This window comes from Sus scrofa, chromosome 12 (genome assembly GCF_000003025.6).
Source record: "Sus scrofa isolate TJ Tabasco breed Duroc chromosome 12, Sscrofa11.1, whole genome shotgun sequence".
In the NCBI taxonomy this organism is placed as follows: domain Eukaryota; kingdom Metazoa; phylum Chordata; class Mammalia; order Artiodactyla; family Suidae; genus Sus; species Sus scrofa.
In genome coordinates, this window is record NC_010454.4 from 26933609 (window position 1) to 26951213 (window position 17605).

Consider the following 17605-nt stretch of genomic DNA (forward strand, 5'->3'; position numbering starts at 1 on the left):
TCAGAGGCATTATGTCACGTTCTTAACCACTGAGCCACAACGGGAACTCCGCCTCCATTTTATGTTATTTTTTTTGGTCTTTTTTTTTTAAGGACTGCACCCATGGCATATGGAAGTTCCCAGGCTAGGGGTGGAATTGGCGCTATAGCTGCTGGCTTACACCACAGCCACAGCAACGCCAGATCCAAGCTACATCTGCGACCTACACCACAGCTCATGGCAATGCTGGATCCTTAACCCACTGAGCGAGGCCAGGGATCAAACCCGAATCCTCATGGATAGTAGTTGGGCTCATTACCAATGAGCCACAATAGGAACTCCTATCCATCTCCATTTTATTTTTATTGTATTTTATTTTATTTTTTTGTCTTTTTGCCTTTTCTAGGGCTGCTCCCACGGCATATAGAGACTCTCAGGCTAGGGGTCCAATCAGAACTGTAGCTGCCAGCCTACACCAGAGCCACAGCAACTTGGGATCTGAGCCGCGTCTGCAACCTACACCACAGCTCATGGCAACGTCGGATCCTTAACCCACTGAGCAAGGCCAGGGATCGAACCTGCAACCTCATGGTTCCTAGTTGGATTCATTAACCACTGCACCACGACGGGAACTCCTCCGTCTCCATTTTAAAGGAGAGGCAACAAAAGCTCAGAGAACTCCCTATCCCTTCCCTGGGAGGGGCTTAGAAAGAAAGTGAGCTCTTCAACCATGTGCATATATGCTTTGATAAAATAAAAAATTACAGGAGTTCTCTTTGTGGCACAGCAGAAATGACTCCAACTAGGAACCACGAGGTTGTGGGTTCCATCCCTGGCCTCGCCCAGTGGGTTAAGGATCCGGCGTGGCTGTGAGCTGTGGTGTAGGTTGCAGACGTAGCTCGGATCCTGTGTTGCTGTGGCTGTGGCGTAGGCCGGCAGCTGTAGCTCTGAGTTGACCCCTAGCCTGGGAATCTCCATGTGCTTCGAATGCGGCCCTAAAAAGCAAATAATAATAATAATAATTTTTTTTAAAAATTAGGGAGTTCTCTCGTGTTCTAGTGGGTAGGACAGAGTTCTTTCACGGCTGCGGGCCCAGGTTCGATCCCCTCGTCCAGGAACTGAGATCCCACATCCCGCCTCTGCATGGAGAGGCCGAATAAATACGTATAATTAATTTAGGAAAAAAGAGTGGAAATCTGGAATGACAGAAATGACATCAGTGGTGCCGGGGAAGGATGGGCTGCAGAGGGGCACAAAGGAACTCGTGAAATGATGGAATCCTCCATATCTTTTTTTTGGCAGCAGTTTTACAGGTGTGGACAACCGATACTCATTGGACTATGTACTTTAAATGGGTGCAGCTTATTGTACTCAAATTATACCTCAATTAGAGAGACAGAGAAAATGCGAGGAAACGGGGCACCCGCGGCCTCCTGGGAACGCTCACACTCAGAACCACACCTGCTGGTTTGCACACTTCGCCTCTCGTGGTCACACATTCCGACCCCCCAGGGAGCCTGGAGCTGCTCTCTGGCCCAGCCGCCTCCCGGGATCATGAGCCCAGTTCTTCAGGAAGCTGCCACTGAATTGTCTCCTCTGTCCTCAGGACTCCAACCTGTCCTTGCACACAGACAACCCGGATTTGACTCCCTGCTTCCAGAACTCCCTGCTGGCCTGGGCCCCCTGCGTGTACCTGTGGGCCGCCCTGCCCTGCTACCTCTTCTACCTTCGGCGCCACCAGCAAGGCTACATCGTCCTCTCCCACCTCTCCAGGCTCAAAACGGTCAGGGGCTCAGGGCTCTTCTGTGGGTGGGACCAGGACATGGAGGGCCTTCTATTTTTTTTTTTTTTTTTCTTTTTAGTGCCGTACCTGAGGCATATGGAAATTCCTGGGCTAGGGGTCGAATCATAGTTACAGCTGCCAGCCTCCACCACAGCCACAGCAACGCCAGATCCGAGCTGCGTCTGCAACCTACACCACAGCTCACGGCAATGCTGGATCCTTAACCCACTGAGTGAGGCCAGGGATCGAACCTGCGTCCTCATGGATACCAGTTGGGTTTGTTACTGCTGAGCCACAAAGGGAACTCCGGAGGTTCTCCTTTCAATGAGTCACTCCCCCCCGCCCCCCCCCCAGTGGCTGGACTGAGTTTCCCAGCCTCACCCGCCATGTGATCGGGGCCATGGCAGCCTGCCAGCCCTGTGAAATAGTCTCTGCCTGGGGAAGTTTCATCAGGTTCTCCAGCAATGCTCCCCCTACCCTGGCGAAGTTTCCAGCCAGCACCCAGCCTGGCTCCTGGGGACAAGCCTGGGCAGGCCTAGTGGTTTCAGGAGCAAAAGTCCCTCCCCAGGGGGGCACATCCCCATCTTAGGGGATAGAGACTCCAACATGTGCCCCGTCCACAGGCCTTGGGCGTCCTGCTGTGGTGCGTCTCCTGGGCTGATCTCTTCTACTCCTTCCATGGCCTGCTGCACGGCTGGGCCCCTGCCCCCATCTTCTTTGTCACCCCCTTGGTGGTGGGGGTCACCATGGTTGGTGTGGGACCGGGGAATCTGGGTGGGGGAGGATCTCCAAAGGGTTGTGGGATGGGGATGGGGGAACCATGGGCTCTGGGGAGAAGGCTGGGCTCCTTAGGGGTGGGAGGAGGCTGGGGGTAACCCCCAAAATCTCTGGCCTTGTGGGATGGGGAGAAACAGGGGCAGGTCCAGATATGCGTGCTCCAGACCAGCCTCTCTGCCCTCCCTGCACAGCTGCTGGCCACCCTGCTGATCCAGTACGAGCGGCTACGGGGGGTGCGGTCCTCGGGAATCCTCATCATCTTCTGGTTCCTGTGCGTGATCTGCGGAATCATCCCCTTCCGTTCCAAGATCCTTTCAGCTGTGGCCCAGGTGAGTGCCGGCGAGGAAACAGCCAGGTCCAGCGCTGTCTAGGGATTGACCCCAGGACTCGAGTCACTCCTGGGGCCCAGGCTCCTCCTCGCCCCCCTTCTCTGGCTCCCAGGACCTCCTTTGCCATTCAGTCCTTTGTGTGTCATCCCCTACTTGTTGCATCTCTGCTGGGAAGCAGACGGGGGAACAGCGTGAGGAGCCGTGTAACCCGGGAGATGCTGCAAGATGCAGCCATTGTCGGATGCTCGTGGGAACGCTGTCACCGCCACCAAGTGCAGGGTCTGTGCAACGAGTGCGAGTGTGCAGACCCGAACAGTTCTGGCTTCCCTGGAATCCCGTTAGTCTGTTCTCCCCTTTTCCCCCACCTCCCTCAGTTCCTGGCCTTCCTCTTCATTTGCAATGGTGGGCAGGGGGTGATGAGGTGGCGGTAGGAACGCTGGCCGTCAGTCTAGTGTTTTCCCATTTCTCTGTCTCAAGAGGAGGCAGGCAAGTGTATTCATAAGCACGCGCAGGCTCAGGCTGGAGACAATCCACTTAATATTTCTGTGATCTTGGGTGAAACCTTTAGCCATTTGGAGCCTCATTTCTCAACTGCAAACTGGGCATCAAGATTTCCTAGAGACAAAAAAAAAAAAAAAAAAAAAAAAAAAAAAAAGGAGTTCCCGTCATGGCGCAGTGGTTAACGAATCCGACTAGGAACCATGAGGTTGCGGGTTCGGTCCCTGCGCTTGCTGAGTGGGTCAACGATCGGCGTTGCCGTGAGCTGTGGTGTAGGTCTCAGACGCGGCTCGGATCCCGCGTTGCTGTGGCTCTGGCGTAGGCCGGAGACTACAGCTCCAATTGGACCCCTAGCCTGGGAACCTCCATATGCCGAGGGAGCGGCCCAAGAAATAGCAAAAAGACATAAAAAAAAAAAAAAAAAAAAAAGATTTCCTAGGAGGAGTTCCCATCGTGGCCCTGCAGTAATGAACCTGACTAGTATCCATGAAGATGCAGGTTCAGTCCCTGGTCTAACTCAATGGGTTAAAGATCCAGTGTTGTCATGAGCTGTGGTATAGGTCACAGGTGCGGCTCAGAGCTGGCATTGCTATGGCCGTGACTGTGGTGAAGGCCAGCAGCTACAGCTCCAATTTAACCTCTAGCCTAGGAACCTCCAGATGCCTTGGGAGCAGCCCTGGGAAAAAAAAAAAAAGATTTCCTAGGAGTTCCTGCTGTGTTGCAGTAGGTTAAGAATGTGACTGCAGGGAGTTCCCATTGTGGCACAGCGGAAACGAATCCAACTAGGAACCATGAGGTTGCAGATTCAGTCCCTGGCCTCACTCAGTGGGTTAAGGATCCAGTGTTGCTGTGAGCTGTGGTGTAGGTTGCAGACTTGGCTCGGATCCGGAGTTGTGGCTGTGGTATAGGCTGGCAGCTGAGGCTCCAATTAGACCCCTAGCCTGGAAACATTCATACATTCATATGCCTCCTCCTCACCCTTCCCCTCCCCCCACTGAAGCCCTAGAAAGACAAAAAGGGAAAAAAAAAAAAAAAAAAAAAAGAATCTGACTGCAGCTGCTCCTGCAATGGCTTGGATCACTTCAGAGGCTGGGGTTTGATCCCCGGTTCATTGCAGTGGGTGAAAGGATCTGGTGTTTGCTGAAGCTGTGGCTCCGATTAAATCCCTCGCCAGAGAACTTCCACATGCTGTGGATGGAGCCATTAAGAAACAGGAAGGTGGAGTTCCCGTCATGGCCCAGTGGTTAACGAATCCGACTGGGAACGTTGCGGTTGCAGGTTCAATCCCTGGCCTCGCTCAGTAGGTTAAGATCCGGCGTTGCCATGAGCCTCGGTGTAGGTTACAGACGCGGCTCAGATCCTGCGTTGCTGTGGCTGTGGTGTAGACTGGTGGCGACAGCTCTGATGAGACCCCTCGCCTGGGAACCTCCATATGCTGTGGGTGTAGCCCCGAAAAAGACAAAAAAAAAAAAAAAGGAAGGAAGGAAGAAAGGTAGTTTTCCTACCTGACGGGGAATGTTAGAACAGGTGATGTGGGTGAGGTGCTTGGCACAATGCCTGGAGCAGGGCAAGCCCCACAGGACAGGGGCCCCCTTACCACCCTTCCCCTCTCTCAGAACCCTCTGGGCAGGAGACCCAGGGGCCCCTCAGGTGCTGACTCCTCCCCAGAGGGGCCGGATGCCCCAAAGGACTCCTCGGAGCAGGGACTGCGGGCCTGGGGCTCCCCAAGCCCTGATTCTGCTCCCCTTTCCTCCCTCCCCCAGGGCAGGATCTCAGACCCCTTCCGCTTCTCCACCTTCTACATCTATTTTGCCCTGGTGCTCTCCTCCCTCATCCTCTCCTGCTTCAGGGAGAAGCCACCGTTTTTCTCCCCCAAGAATGTCGACCCGGTGAGTTTGAATGGAGGTGGGGGGCGGGGGTGGTTCCACAGCCCACGCTCAGCCCCGCCCTCACCAGCGGTCCCCATCCCTTCCAGTCCCTTCCATCTTCATGTCGTCGGCACAGTGTGCAGACGGGGACTTGGAGCGGGAAGGGATGAGGTGCCCTCCCTCTGCTCTGCCTTAATGTCCCCTGTCCCGTTCGTGCACCTTCTAGAACCCCTGCCCAGAGGCCGGAGCTGGCTTCCTCTCCCGCCTAACTTTCTGGTGGTTTACAAAGTGAGTTGGCTCTTCCTCGAGCCTGGGCCTGGGGGACGGGGGAGGGGTGGATGGTTGGGGGATGAGAGGGAGGAAGGGGAGCCGTCCAGAAGTTCAGGGGCCTGGGGAGCTGTGAACCCCTGCGGGCATGGCCCAGTTCTAATCCCAGGCCACAGACCAGACCTGCGTCTGGCAGGCTGTGGGGACAGGCTCTGGGTCCTCGAGGGAGACCACGACTAATTCCTAGCTCTTAGGTCAGCAATAAGCTTGCAGCTGTCATTTCCTTGGCATCTGCTAGAGCAGCTAGAGCAGGAGAATTGTGTCTGTGACCCGGGGGGACAGCTCATTAACTGCACTGCACTGAGGAGGCTCCTGGGGCTGGGGCTCCATCCAGTGGCACTTGGCACTGCCCAGGGCCCCAGCTACCATCCTGAAGGCCCAGGGGTCAGTGGGGCATCTGGGAAGGAGAGCGAAGGGGCCAAAAAAGTAGGAACTAAGGTGAGAGGAAGTGCCCTCCATCCTGCTCACTGTGGGAATAAAGGAGACCCTTCCCTTGGCCACAGCTCCCTAGGGATACCCTCCTCTCTGGAGCCCCTGGTCCCCAGGCTGCCAAGCTCTGACCCTGTGTGGTGCTGTCTGCCCGCTCCAGATTAGCCATCCTCGGCTACAGGCGGCCCCTGGAGGATCGCGACCTCTGGGCCCTGAACAAGGAGGACTGCTCCCAGATGGTGGTGCAGAGGCTGCTGGAGGAGTGGAAGAAGCAGCAGGAGCAGGCAGCGCAGTGAGCGCCCCCTCCCCTGGTCCCCGCGCCCCTCCACTCCAGCCCCTTCACACAGCCCAGGTCTCCTGTAGGGGAGCCTGGGAAACCTGGAAGCTCGCATGGATGGGGGTGGGGAGAAGAGCAGGTGCAGGGGGTCCTGGGGTGGGAAGCTCAGGCCTGGGTGGCACCAACTCTTCCAGCTCTACCGATGCGGGAGAATGGCTGACACTGTTGCCGTACTTACCCCGTCCCTGTCCCCGTCCCCGTCCCCGTCCGAGCATGTAGATTAACTCAGTCCATCTCCCGCAGCCCTATGGTGCAGGTTCCATTGTCTTCATATTACAGATAAGGACACTGAGGCATAGAGGTTTGATGATGTGCCCAAGGTTCCCGAGTAGGTGGTGGCAAAGCCAGAATCCACGCCCAGCTGTCTGGCCCCACCACACTCACCCTGGCACCGCCCTGCCTGACTTTGAAGGGTAGATTCCAGGGACTTCTCTCAAGAGGGAAAGGGGCCAGGTGATGAAGATCGAAGCCAGCCCTCCCTCTCAATCCTGCCTCCTCCTGCCTGGAGGTAGGGGCTGGAGGAGAGGACCCTCTGGCTGAGGGGCCTTCCCGCTGGCAGCCTCCTGCCCAGGACCCAGGAGCCTGTCTCTGGAGGGCTACCCAGCCAGAAGAGCTGGGTGCCGAGTTCTCCTTCCCCACCCACTGCCCTCCCAGGACCGAGCCCCCTTCCCTTCCACCCACATCCGGAGGTCCAGAAATCCGGTGCTGGTTCAGCCCGAGCCCCTGATTGCCAACTGACTGTGGTGGAGTCAAAGACTTGGGCTTGGTCAGCAAGCAGTGTCTTGGAGTCTCTGGAAGGCCTAATGCCCCCCCCATCTTCCTGCTGCACCCCCTCCCTGTCCCTCCATGCCACCTCCACCCCCTCCCTGCTCAGGTCCCAGTGACTAGACCACTAGCCAGCCCTGCCTGTGACTCCCATCCCATCAGCATCCTCCCCGGAGCCAGCCCTGGGTTGGGGGGATGGGACAAGGAGAGCCCCAGAGGCTGGGAACTGCTGGGTGTATAGGCGTTGGGGAGCAGTTAAGGCACTTCTTCATATGCTCCCTAGGACCTGAAGACAGAGTCCCTTGGGGATTCTCAGTTGGAAGGTCACGTGGTCCATCCCCCCCAACTTGCTCCTGCTCCTACCTGCTCCTCGCTACCCCCCATGGCCCTTGATTCATGGGACTCACGTGCTCATTTCTACCCATTGCTCCTTCCTTCCCGGACCAGACACCAGGCTGCAGAGGCTTCTGGGAAAAGACCGTCCAGCGAGGGTGAGGTGCTGCTGGGGAAGCGGCCCCGGACCCGGGAGCCCTCCTTCCTGCGGGCCCTGATGGCCACCTTCGCCTCCAGCTTCCTTCTCAGCATGTGCCTCAAGCTGATCCAGGACCTGCTGTCCTTTGTCAACCCACAGCTGCTCAGGTCTCTGCACGCTGCCTGTCACACAGCCTTCCTCAGGGCAGGGGGCCGGCCAGCTGGCCTCAGCACACCATGTAGGGAGACCAGGACCCAAGGAGCTATCCCACTTTTCTCTGTGACCTTTAGCAAGGGGCAGAGCCTCTGCACCTCAGTGTCCCCATGCATATCCAACTTGTATTTATCGGGTGTGCATGCCAGGCACCTTGGTATATGTGTTGGCAAACATTCTGTCTTTAAATCCTCTCAACGATCCTACAGAGAGGTGCCCCTCTTCCCATTTTGCAAATGAACAGGGAGTTCCTGTCGTGGCTCAGTGGTAGCAAACCCGACTAGTATCTTATGAGGACTCAGGTTCGATCCTGGCCTCGCTCCGTGGGTTCAGAATCTGGTGTTGCTGTGAGCTGGTGTAGGTTGTAGATGTGGCTCGGATCCCACGATGCTGTGGCTGCGGTGTAGGCAACAGCTGCAGCTCCGATTTGACCCCTAGCCTGGGAGCTTCCATGTGCCACAGGTGTGGACCTAAAAAGCCAAAAAAAAAAAAAAAAAAAGGCAAATACAAATGAATAAGCAGAAAACACAACAAAAATGAGAAAGTAGGAACTCACAGAAGTGAAGTGACTTGGCCAAGGACACAGAGCTAGTAAGGATGAGTTGGAATGCAGGGCTCTCCAGATAATAGGATCTGTCATCTGTCACATGAATGGCTTAGACAAAAAGGAGCTCTCAAACGGGGCGGGGGGAGGGGGGGAGAGCTGCCTGGCTTCTGAGCCCTCTGTCCTTTGCCCCTCCGTTCATGCATTCGTTCATTCAACAGACGTGGATATGATACTGGGGATACAGATACATAAGAAAAATAAGGTATGGTCTTAAAGTCTTCTGGAAAAACAAGCATGTCAATCTGTTAGTGCACAGCACAGGTGGAGGTGAACATAGGTGTCTGGAAAATTCCCAGAGGGACAAGGAAGCCAGCCCGGGAAAGGGCAGGGTACACTTGCCAGCCAGGAAGTGTATCAAGTGAGGAAGCCCTGGCAATTAGCTAATTAGCTGAGTGAAGAAGGAGGGGAAAGTGCATTCCAGGCAAAATCAAGAAGGCTTGAAACAGCATGACTCAGGTATTCCAGGTACTTCTGAATGTTAGTGGGAGGGTGATCAGAGGGAGGGACAGAAGCACAAAAGGAAAGAGGGAGAGCCAAAGAGATCCTTGAAGAGACCTGAAGCGAGGGAGGGGTTTCTGGTTTGCATTTGGGAAGGATCCCCTGCCAATAGTGTGGGGATGTAGGACAGGGTGGCAGGGTGAAAGTGGGCCAACCAGGTCCAAGGAAAATCCAGGCCAGCAATGAGATAAGATTCAGTAGCTATGAGTGTTTATGCCAGGGAGAAGGCAGGGCCAAAGGTGAGCAGGGCAGAGGATGACGGAGTGTTTGCTGAGATGGTGACCTCACTGGGAAGAGAGACCTGGGCCCTGGGCAAAGTGGTGGGTTGCATCTTGGCCATGTCGGGCTGAGGGATTGGTGGCCCTCAAGGGGACATTCCCAGCAGCTAGAGATCGCATTTTCAGAGCTGTTGTGTGGATGCCCGAAGTCTCCTCTCTGTGGCTGACTCTCCCAGAGAGCCCGTGCTGAGGCACCAGACAGAGCCCTAGGGAATTCTGAAAGGTGAAAGTGAGCAGAAGACAAGCTCAGAGGGGCCAGAGTTGGAAAAGAACCCAGATCGTGGAGCAGGGAATCAGAGAAACTTCCAGGGGAAAGCATGGCCTCCAATGAAGCCAGGTGACCAGCTAAGTAGAGCCTGATAAAGGCAGCATGGCGCTTGTTGGTGACTTTGCCAAGAACAGAGCTGAGATGGAGGAGAACGGCTGAGAACAGGGTGTCTGCAGTGGAGACAGGGCCAGTGAAGGTCTAGAAATTTCCTATAGAGGGTTTTAGTTGCCTAGGGTAACAGAGTACCACAAACGGGGTGACTGAAAATAGCAAAAATGTATTCTTTCACTGTTCTGGAAGCCAAAGTTCTGAAATCAAGGTGTCCGTGGGTCAGTTCCTTCTAGAGGTTCTGAGAATCTGCTCCTCGCCACCCAGCTTCTGGTGGTGCTGGAAGTCCTTGGCATTCCCAGGCTTGGAAACACCTCACTCCAATCTCTGCTTCCATCTTTGCATGTGTGTGTGTCTGTGTGGTGTCTCTGTGTGTGTTTGCATCTGCATGTCTCTGTGTGTTAATCTCCCTCTCTTTTCTCTTATAAAGACATCAATCACTGGCATTCCCTGGTGGTCTAGTGGTTAAGGATCTGGCATTTTCTCCGCTGTGGCTCGGTTCACTGCTCTGGCGCTCTTGCAATCTTTGGTCCAGGAATTTCTGCATGCCACAGGTGTGACAAAAAATAAAAGGGTGGAACTGAGTTCCCACTGTGGCTCAGCGGGTTAGGAGTCTGACTAGTATCCATGAGGATGTGGATTCTATCCCTGACCCTGCTCATTGCGTTAAAGGATCCAGCGTTACCGTGAGCGTGGTGTAGGTTGCAGACGAGGCGAATCTGGCATTGCTATAGCTGTGGTGTAGGCCAGCAGCTGCAGCTCCAATTTGACCCCTCGCCCAGGAACTTCCGTAGCCATAGGGGTGTGCCCCTAAATTAAAAAAAAAAAAAAAAAAAAGGCAGCAGTCATGGGATTATGGTCCGCCCTACTCCAATATGACCTTGTCTTAACTTGATTATATCTGCAATGACCCTGTTTCCAAATAGATCACATTCACAGGTACCAGGGGTTAGGACTTGAGCATAGCTTTGGAGAGTTACACCCAAGCCATGGCAGAAGACACTTGGCCATAACTATGGGGGTAGCTCCATGGGACCTTAGGGAAGTCTGGCCCAAGGCAGAAGAGACTTAGTCATGTCGCTAAGCCAAGGTAGAGAGCAGCCAGTGGAGAGGTAGATGCTGCAGATTAGGAGAAAGGGGGCTGATGATGGAGTGTGTGGGTGATCCAGGGCTCAGGTTCTGGCAATGAAAATAGGAGGGACGCCTCATCTCCTGCAGCAGGACAGAAGGAAGAGGGCCGGTGTTTGCAGGGAAGTCTGTACTTGGCAGGGAGTTCTCAGTGGAAGACTTACATGGGCAACTGCTGAGGGAGGTGAGGCGTGAGACAGGTCAGAAGGGAAGAGGGGAGGAAGACTGGAAGAACAGGGGATTAGGGCACCAGAGAAGGTCACTGGGCAGCACTGGGGGCAGCTGATATTGAAGAGGATGGATTTGGGGGGCAAGCATCTGTGTGGTCACATGGTGGAATTCGGAGCCCTCAGCAGCCCAGGAAAAGGTGCAGGAAAGTCCAAAAAATGGGCATGTGGCATTTCTTCCTGCCACATGGTCCAAGGAGGCGAGAAAGGCAGGCTGGTGAAGCTGGTGGCGAGAGAGTGATAAAGGGGCGGGGGCAGGGGGGCGTGGAAGATAGGAAAGGAGGTGGCGGCAGAGGGAAGCAAGGATGGCGGGTTAGGGTCTTGAGGCAGCTCTGGGCTCAGTCCCCTTTGTCTGAGTGGGGGGTGTGGAGGGCCAGAAGTCCCCACCCAAGAGGTTTCAGAGGCAGGGCGGAGGGGAGGCTGCAGAGAAAGGGGAGGCAGCCTCCCCACCTTCATGCCTCTCTCTTCCCCTTGCAGCATCCTGATCAGATTTATTTCAAACCCCGCGGCCCCCACCTGGTGGGGCTTCCTGGTGGCCGGGCTGATGTTCGTGTGCTCCGTGATGCAGACGCTGATCTTACACCAGTATTACCACTGCATTTTTGTGATGGGGTTGAGGTTCCGCACGGGGATCATAGGTGTCATCTACAGGAAGGTCAGCTGGAGCGGGGCTTGGGGGACTGGGAGGCCAGCCCCCAGGGAGCTTTGGAGAGACTTCTGGGCCCGGTTCATCACCCTGCTGTCCACCTGCAGGCTCTGGTCATCACCAATTCCGTCAAACGTGAGTCCACCGTGGGAGAAATTGTCAACCTCATGTCAGTGGATGCCCAGCGCTTCATGGACGTTGTCCCCTTCCTCAACCTGCTGTGGTCAGCACCCATGCAGATCATCCTGGCAATGTACTTCCTCTGGCAGGTGACTCCTGAACTCTGACCTCTGCCCTCTTCCTCTGATCTTGACCTCTCTTCACATGGGACAAGAGAGGGTTGTTCTGGTCAGCAGAGGAATAGGAGCCAGGGCTGCGAGGATGCTGGTGTCTGCAGTTAAATCACTCCAGCTTGTGTGATTGTCCTTCTTGCGGAACCCAGGGGAGGGACGAGGGGACTTGGAGGCGAAGTGGGTGTGACTCTGGCTGTCATTGTCTGCCTGTGTGTATTTGCCTTCCTTTGCATCCGGACATCCTTGTCTGGTTGCCTGTTTGTCCCCATCTGTTGTCTCATCTGACGCCTGGCTGTTCTTGCAAATGTTTTTGTCATTTTGGCTTTAACCGTATGCCTGCCTTTTGCTGTCTGTCTGTTTGGCTGACACCATCTTTTGCTCCGCGCCCATCCACACATTGCAGTTCAACAAGCCTCTGTCTGTTGGGTTCTGTCTGTACACTCTGGTTATCTGGCTAATCCACTCACCATGCCTCCTCAGAACCTGGGTCCCTCCGTCCTGGCAGGAGTTGCTCTCATGATCTTGCTGATCCCACTCAATGGAGTGTGGCCATGAAGATGCGTATGTTCCAGGTGGGTGCTGGTGGACTGTGCTGCTCCTGCCTGGAGCCCTGGCCAGGCGCCTGGGGGAGGGTAGTCCCCAGCCTGGGGCTTCTCAACTACTTGCTTCCCGCAACGCCACTTTCACACACCGTAGCTCGCTCTAGCCTCACACCCCTGAGAGGGTTTTAGAAACACTCTTGTTTTGCCGCTGAGGATCCAAGACCCAGAGAGACGATAGCAAATCCAGAATCGGACAGAGCTGGGGTTGAAATTATATGTCTTCTGGTCTAACGAGAGTTACTCCACCACACTGTGCTGGAGTATAAACAGCCAGTCATTCGCTTCCATAAATGAAATTTGCAAAACATTGATGGAAGTGTACCTGGAATAAATGACAAATTCCCATCAGGCCCCTGCTCACCTCTCAAGCCCTCACCCCCAGGGACATGGTCAAGTTTCAGCCAGTAGGTCCTTTCTTTCCAGATCACCAAGTTCCGAATGCCTCTGGGCTACTGCACAGACTGTTCCCCAGAATGCGCCTCACCCTTCTTTGCTTGCCCCGTTCGCCTCCCAGCATGAACTCTGAGTTCCCAGTCGTCCCAACCCCATCATTCTCCCATAGAATCCTGTTACTCCCATCAGAGGACACATGCTAAAATTTATTAAGCATTTATTCAGGTAATTGTCTCCTCCTTATCCGCCTCCCCCATCAGACTGTCATCTTCATGGCTGCCCTGCATCTGACGCGTGGCCTGGCACACAGCAGGCACTTGATAAATCAGGGCTGAATGAATATATTGATTGGCATGCCACACCCTGGGGTAGGGACTGGGGAACAAAGAGAAATAAGGGGTCTGTACAGTCAGGCTCCCAGCTGAGCATACATGCACAGGGTCCCCCTATGAGGAGGCGCTTTAGAAACCCAGGGAAGGGGCAGGGGATGTTGCCTGGGAAGGTCAGTGATGGGACACTGAAGATGGAGTTGGCTTTTCCCCATCAGAGAAGAGGAGGGGGGCGCTGGGCATTCCAGCTGGGGTGTAGCTCAGGCCAGGACGGGGGATGGAGAAGAAATGGTGAGCATTGGAAACGGAACTGCTGTGCTTTGTGTGCGTGCGGGGAAGATGGGAGCCCCCGTAGGTAGAGGTCTGAGCAAGGGCACGGGGTGTGCCCTTTCCACACGCTTCATAGGTCGAGCAAATGAAGTTCAAGGACTCCCGCATCAAGCTGATGAGCGAGATCCTGGGTGGCATCAAGGTGCTGAAGTTGTATGCCTGGGAGCCCAGCTTCCTGAAGCAGGTGGAGGGCATCCGGCAGAATGAGCTCAAGCTGATGCGCCAGGTCGCCTACCTCCACGCCATATCCACCTTCATCTGGGTCTGCACCCCTTCCTGGTGAGGCTCCCCCGCCTGGGCTGGCATCCTGCCTCCCACCTGGCAGACTCCACCCTGACCCCGGACCCCACCCCTGCCCAGGTGACCCTGATCACCCTCGGGGTGTATGTGTCTGTGGACGAGAACAACGTGCTGGATGCCGAGAAGGCCTTCGTGTCCGTGTCCCTGTTCAATATCTTAAAGATTCCGCTCAACATGCTGCCCCAGTTAATCAGCAACCTGGCCCAGGTAACCCTGGGTGGGACTGAGGTTCTTCTGCAATCCGGGCAGGTGGATGGGGTCACGTAGGGCCAGGGGGTCATCACGGAGAGTTCCTGGAATCAGGGGAGGGCCATTTGGCGTTATCAAGAATTGTCCCGGAGTTCCCTGGGGACTCAGCTGGGTAAGGATCCGACATTGTCACTGCTGTGGCTCACGTTGCTGCTGTGGTGTGGGTTTGATCTCTGGCCCAGGAACATCTGCATGCTGTGGGTGTAGCCCAAAAAAAAAAAAAAAAAAGGATTATTCCAAGTTGAAGGAGGTCATTAGAGTCAAGGGTCATGTGGAGTCAGAGAAAGTCTGGTAGAGTCCCTGGGAACCCAAGTTCTGGAGCCAGCCTCCTCTTACCAACCGGGACCCTATCTTTGGCAGTGGGAGCCAGCCAAGACTTAGTCATGGGAGGGACCCCAGCCCCAGCCTTTGGACTCTGAAGGGGCCCAGCCTCACCCAGGAAGTTGGGGACCAGCAAGGGTAGGAGGATGCAAGTGTAGGCGAAGCACACCCAGGGCTGACTCGCACCCTCCTGCATGCAGACCAGTGTGTCTCTGAAGCGGATCCAGCATTTCCTGAGTCAAGATGAACTTGACCCCCAGTGTGTGGAAAGAAAGACCATCACCCCAGGTCTAGACAGCCTGTCCCTGGGCTGCCCTTGCCCTGGCCCCTGCTCCAGAAAATCCTCTATTCCAGGCTTTCCACTTCTTTCTTTAACTTTTTCTTTTTTTTTTCTTTTTGTCTTTTTTGTCTTTTCTGGGGCTGCACTCATGGCATATGGAGGTTCCCAGGCTAGGGGTCTCATCGGAGCCGTAGCCGCCAGCCTACACCACAGCCACAGCAACGCCAGCAGATCTGGGGTCTGCGACCTACACCACAGCTCATGGCAACACCAGATCCTTAACCCACCGAGCAAGGCCAGTGATCGAACCTACAACCTCATGGTTCCTAGGCGGATTTGTTAACCACTGCGCCACGACGGGAACTCCTCCACTTTTTTCATGTGACCCCCTTTTCTTCATCCTCTTTCCCCATCTGCTCTTCCTCTGTGCCCATCTTCTTCCTCATCTGGCTCTCCGTGCTCCTCTCCACATCCCTCCCCCTGGCCTCCCCCTGCTCCTCCCCCAGGACTTCCTGCCCCTTCCCACTCTCAGTCCCCCAAGCTTCCCTGCTCTCCCCCTGGGGGCCCCTTCCCCTAGGGCTCCCCTCACTTCTCCCCCACCCAAGGATCCTCTCCCCCTTGCCCCAGGCCCCCCTAGCCCTATACTCCTTGGTCCTTGCAGGCTATGCCATCACCGTAAACAATGGCACCTTCACCTGGGCCCAGGACATGCCACCTGCCCTGCACAGGTATCATTTTCTCCTTCCCTTCTCAGCTGCCTAAAGTGGGCTGAAGGTCAGATGCAAAGCAGAACCCAGCCCCACTCTTACCCTCCAGTCTTTGGCCTGGGAAGCAGGAAGAACCTCGGCTTGGCCAGGGTGGTGTCTGAAAGGGAGGAGGGCTTGGGTCTCCAGATGGAAAACGGGGGACCAAAACTCTGATTCCTACTCTGACTGGGCTCCTGGTCTCCTTGCCCTCAGCCTAGATATTCAAGTGCCAAAAGGGGCCCTAGTGGCTGTGGTGGGGCCTGTGGGCTGTGGGAAGTCCTCCTTGGTGTCTGCCTTGCTGGGAGAGATGGAGAAGCTGGAAGGCAAGGTGTATATGAAGGTGAGAGGGGCAGGGACTCCTGGGAAGGGAAGCTTGGCCAGGCCTTGGGCAAACCCCAAAGTAACCTTCTCCTTCATTCAGGGCTCTGTAGCCTACGTGCCCCAGCAGGCGTGGATCCAGAACTGCACTCTTCAGGAAAACGTGCTGTTTGGCAAAGCCCTAGACCCCAAGCGGTACCAGCAGGCTCTGGAAGCCTGTGCCCTGCTAGCTGACCTGGAGGTGCTGCCTGGCGGGGACCAGACAGAGATTGGAGAGAAGGTACAGGCGCCTCTCTTATCTCCTGGGGCGTTAGCACATTCAGTTGCCCACCTCAGCCCAGCCCAGGTCCATATATATGTACAGTCAGTCAGTCAAGTAATATCATGTCCAGCTCTGCGCTCGGCGCTGGCAAAATTCATTCACGATTCATTACTGGGGGAGGCTAACTTGGGAACAAGCAGGGGCTGTAGAATGCCCTGGAGGCCAAGCTGAAGACCTGTACAGGATACAGGGAGGGCAGCGATGCCGGGGAGTCTGCATAAGGAAAAGCACCGCTTTTGAGCTGAATTGTAACAGCGAAGAAGCCCTCATCATTCATCCATTCATTCATCAGGTTTTATGACATACCTTTTATATGCCAGGCAATATTACACAATAGTAAAAACATGCAGGAGTTCCCGTCGTGGCTCAGGGGTTAATGAACCCGACTAGCATCCATGAGGACGAAGGTTTGATCCCTGGCCTCGCCCAGTGAGTTAAGGATCTGGCATTGCTGTGAGCTGTGGTATAGGTGGCAGACTCGGCTCGGATCCCATGTTGCTGTGTCTGTGGTGTAGGCTGGCAGCTGTAGCTCCGATTCGACCCCTAGCCTGGAAACCTCCATAGGTCACCGGTGTGGCCCTAGAAGACCAAAAAAAAAAAAAAATCCAACAAAAATCTCTGCCTTCATATGGCTACATTCTTGTAAGGGAAAGAGATGATAACAATATAAACCAGAAAATATATATTAGATAAATACTCGGGAAAGAATGAAACAGGGAAGGGATTTAAGAAGATGTGCAGGGAGTTCCCTTCATGGCTCAGCAGTTAATGAATCTGACTAGGATCCATGAGGATGCGGGTTCGATCTCCGGCCTTGCTCCGTGGGTTAAAGATCCACGTTGCTGTGAGCTGTGATGTAGGTCACAGACGAGACTTGGATTTCTAGTTGCTGTGTCTGTGCCATAGGCCTGTAGCTCTGATTCAACTTCTAGCCTGGCTCAGTGGTTAATGAACTTGCTCCTTCCATGTGCTATAGGTGCAGCCCTAAAAAAAAAAAAAAGATTATATTCAGGCAGACCTGCTTGCATCTCTCACAAGAGTCCTATCCTAATAAATCTATTTTTTAGGAGTTCCTGTCATGGCTCAATGGTTAACGAATCTAAGAACCATGAGGTTGTGGGTTCGATCCCTGGCCTTGCTCAGTGGGTTAAGGATCCAGCGTTGCCATGTGCTGTGGTATAGGTTGCAGACATGGCTCGGATCCCGAGTTGTTATGGCTCTGGCGTAGCTGTAGGCCAGCAGCTATAGCTCTGATTCGACCCCTAGCCTGGGAACCTCCATATGGTATGGAAGCAGCCCAAGAAATGGCAAAAAGACAAAAAAAAATCTATTTTTTGGAAGAAAAAAAAAGAATATGTGCAGGGTTGTATTATTAGGATGCTTTAGAAAAGCCTCACAGAGAACCAGGGACCTGAACAAAATGAGAGAGTGGTGCATATCTGGGGACATGAAAGCAGAGAGAGCTGTAAGTGCAAAGGCCCTGTGGCAGGCATGTGATTGGGGTACTCACCGACCAGCAGGAACAGAGTGGCTGAAGCAGAATGAGCAGGGGTGAGGAGGAGGAGTAGATGAGGTCACTGAGGTG

The 17605-nt window shown here is 54.7% G+C and overlaps 1 protein-coding gene across 1 annotated transcript in view; it reads left to right on the top strand.

Annotated features, from left to right (window-relative positions):
• Positions 1–17605, top strand: part of ABCC3 (ATP binding cassette subfamily C member 3) — a 57626-nt gene that overhangs the window by 12845 nt on the left and 27176 nt on the right. Inside the window, 18 exon segments of the mRNA XM_003131575.6 lie at positions 1586–1762; positions 2386–2511; positions 2731–2868; positions 5130–5255; positions 5461–5522; positions 6151–6282; positions 7540–7731; positions 11369–11546; positions 11645–11806; positions 12311–12371; positions 12374–12402; positions 13561–13750; positions 13753–13763; positions 13845–13991; positions 14555–14642; positions 15296–15362; positions 15594–15720; positions 15802–15978. Coding sequence (XP_003131623.4) covers positions 1586–1762; positions 2386–2511; positions 2731–2868; positions 5130–5255; positions 5461–5522; positions 6151–6282; positions 7540–7731; positions 11369–11546; positions 11645–11806; positions 12311–12371; positions 12374–12402; positions 13561–13750; positions 13753–13763; positions 13845–13991; positions 14555–14642; positions 15296–15362; positions 15594–15720; positions 15802–15978 — 2190 coding nt within the window.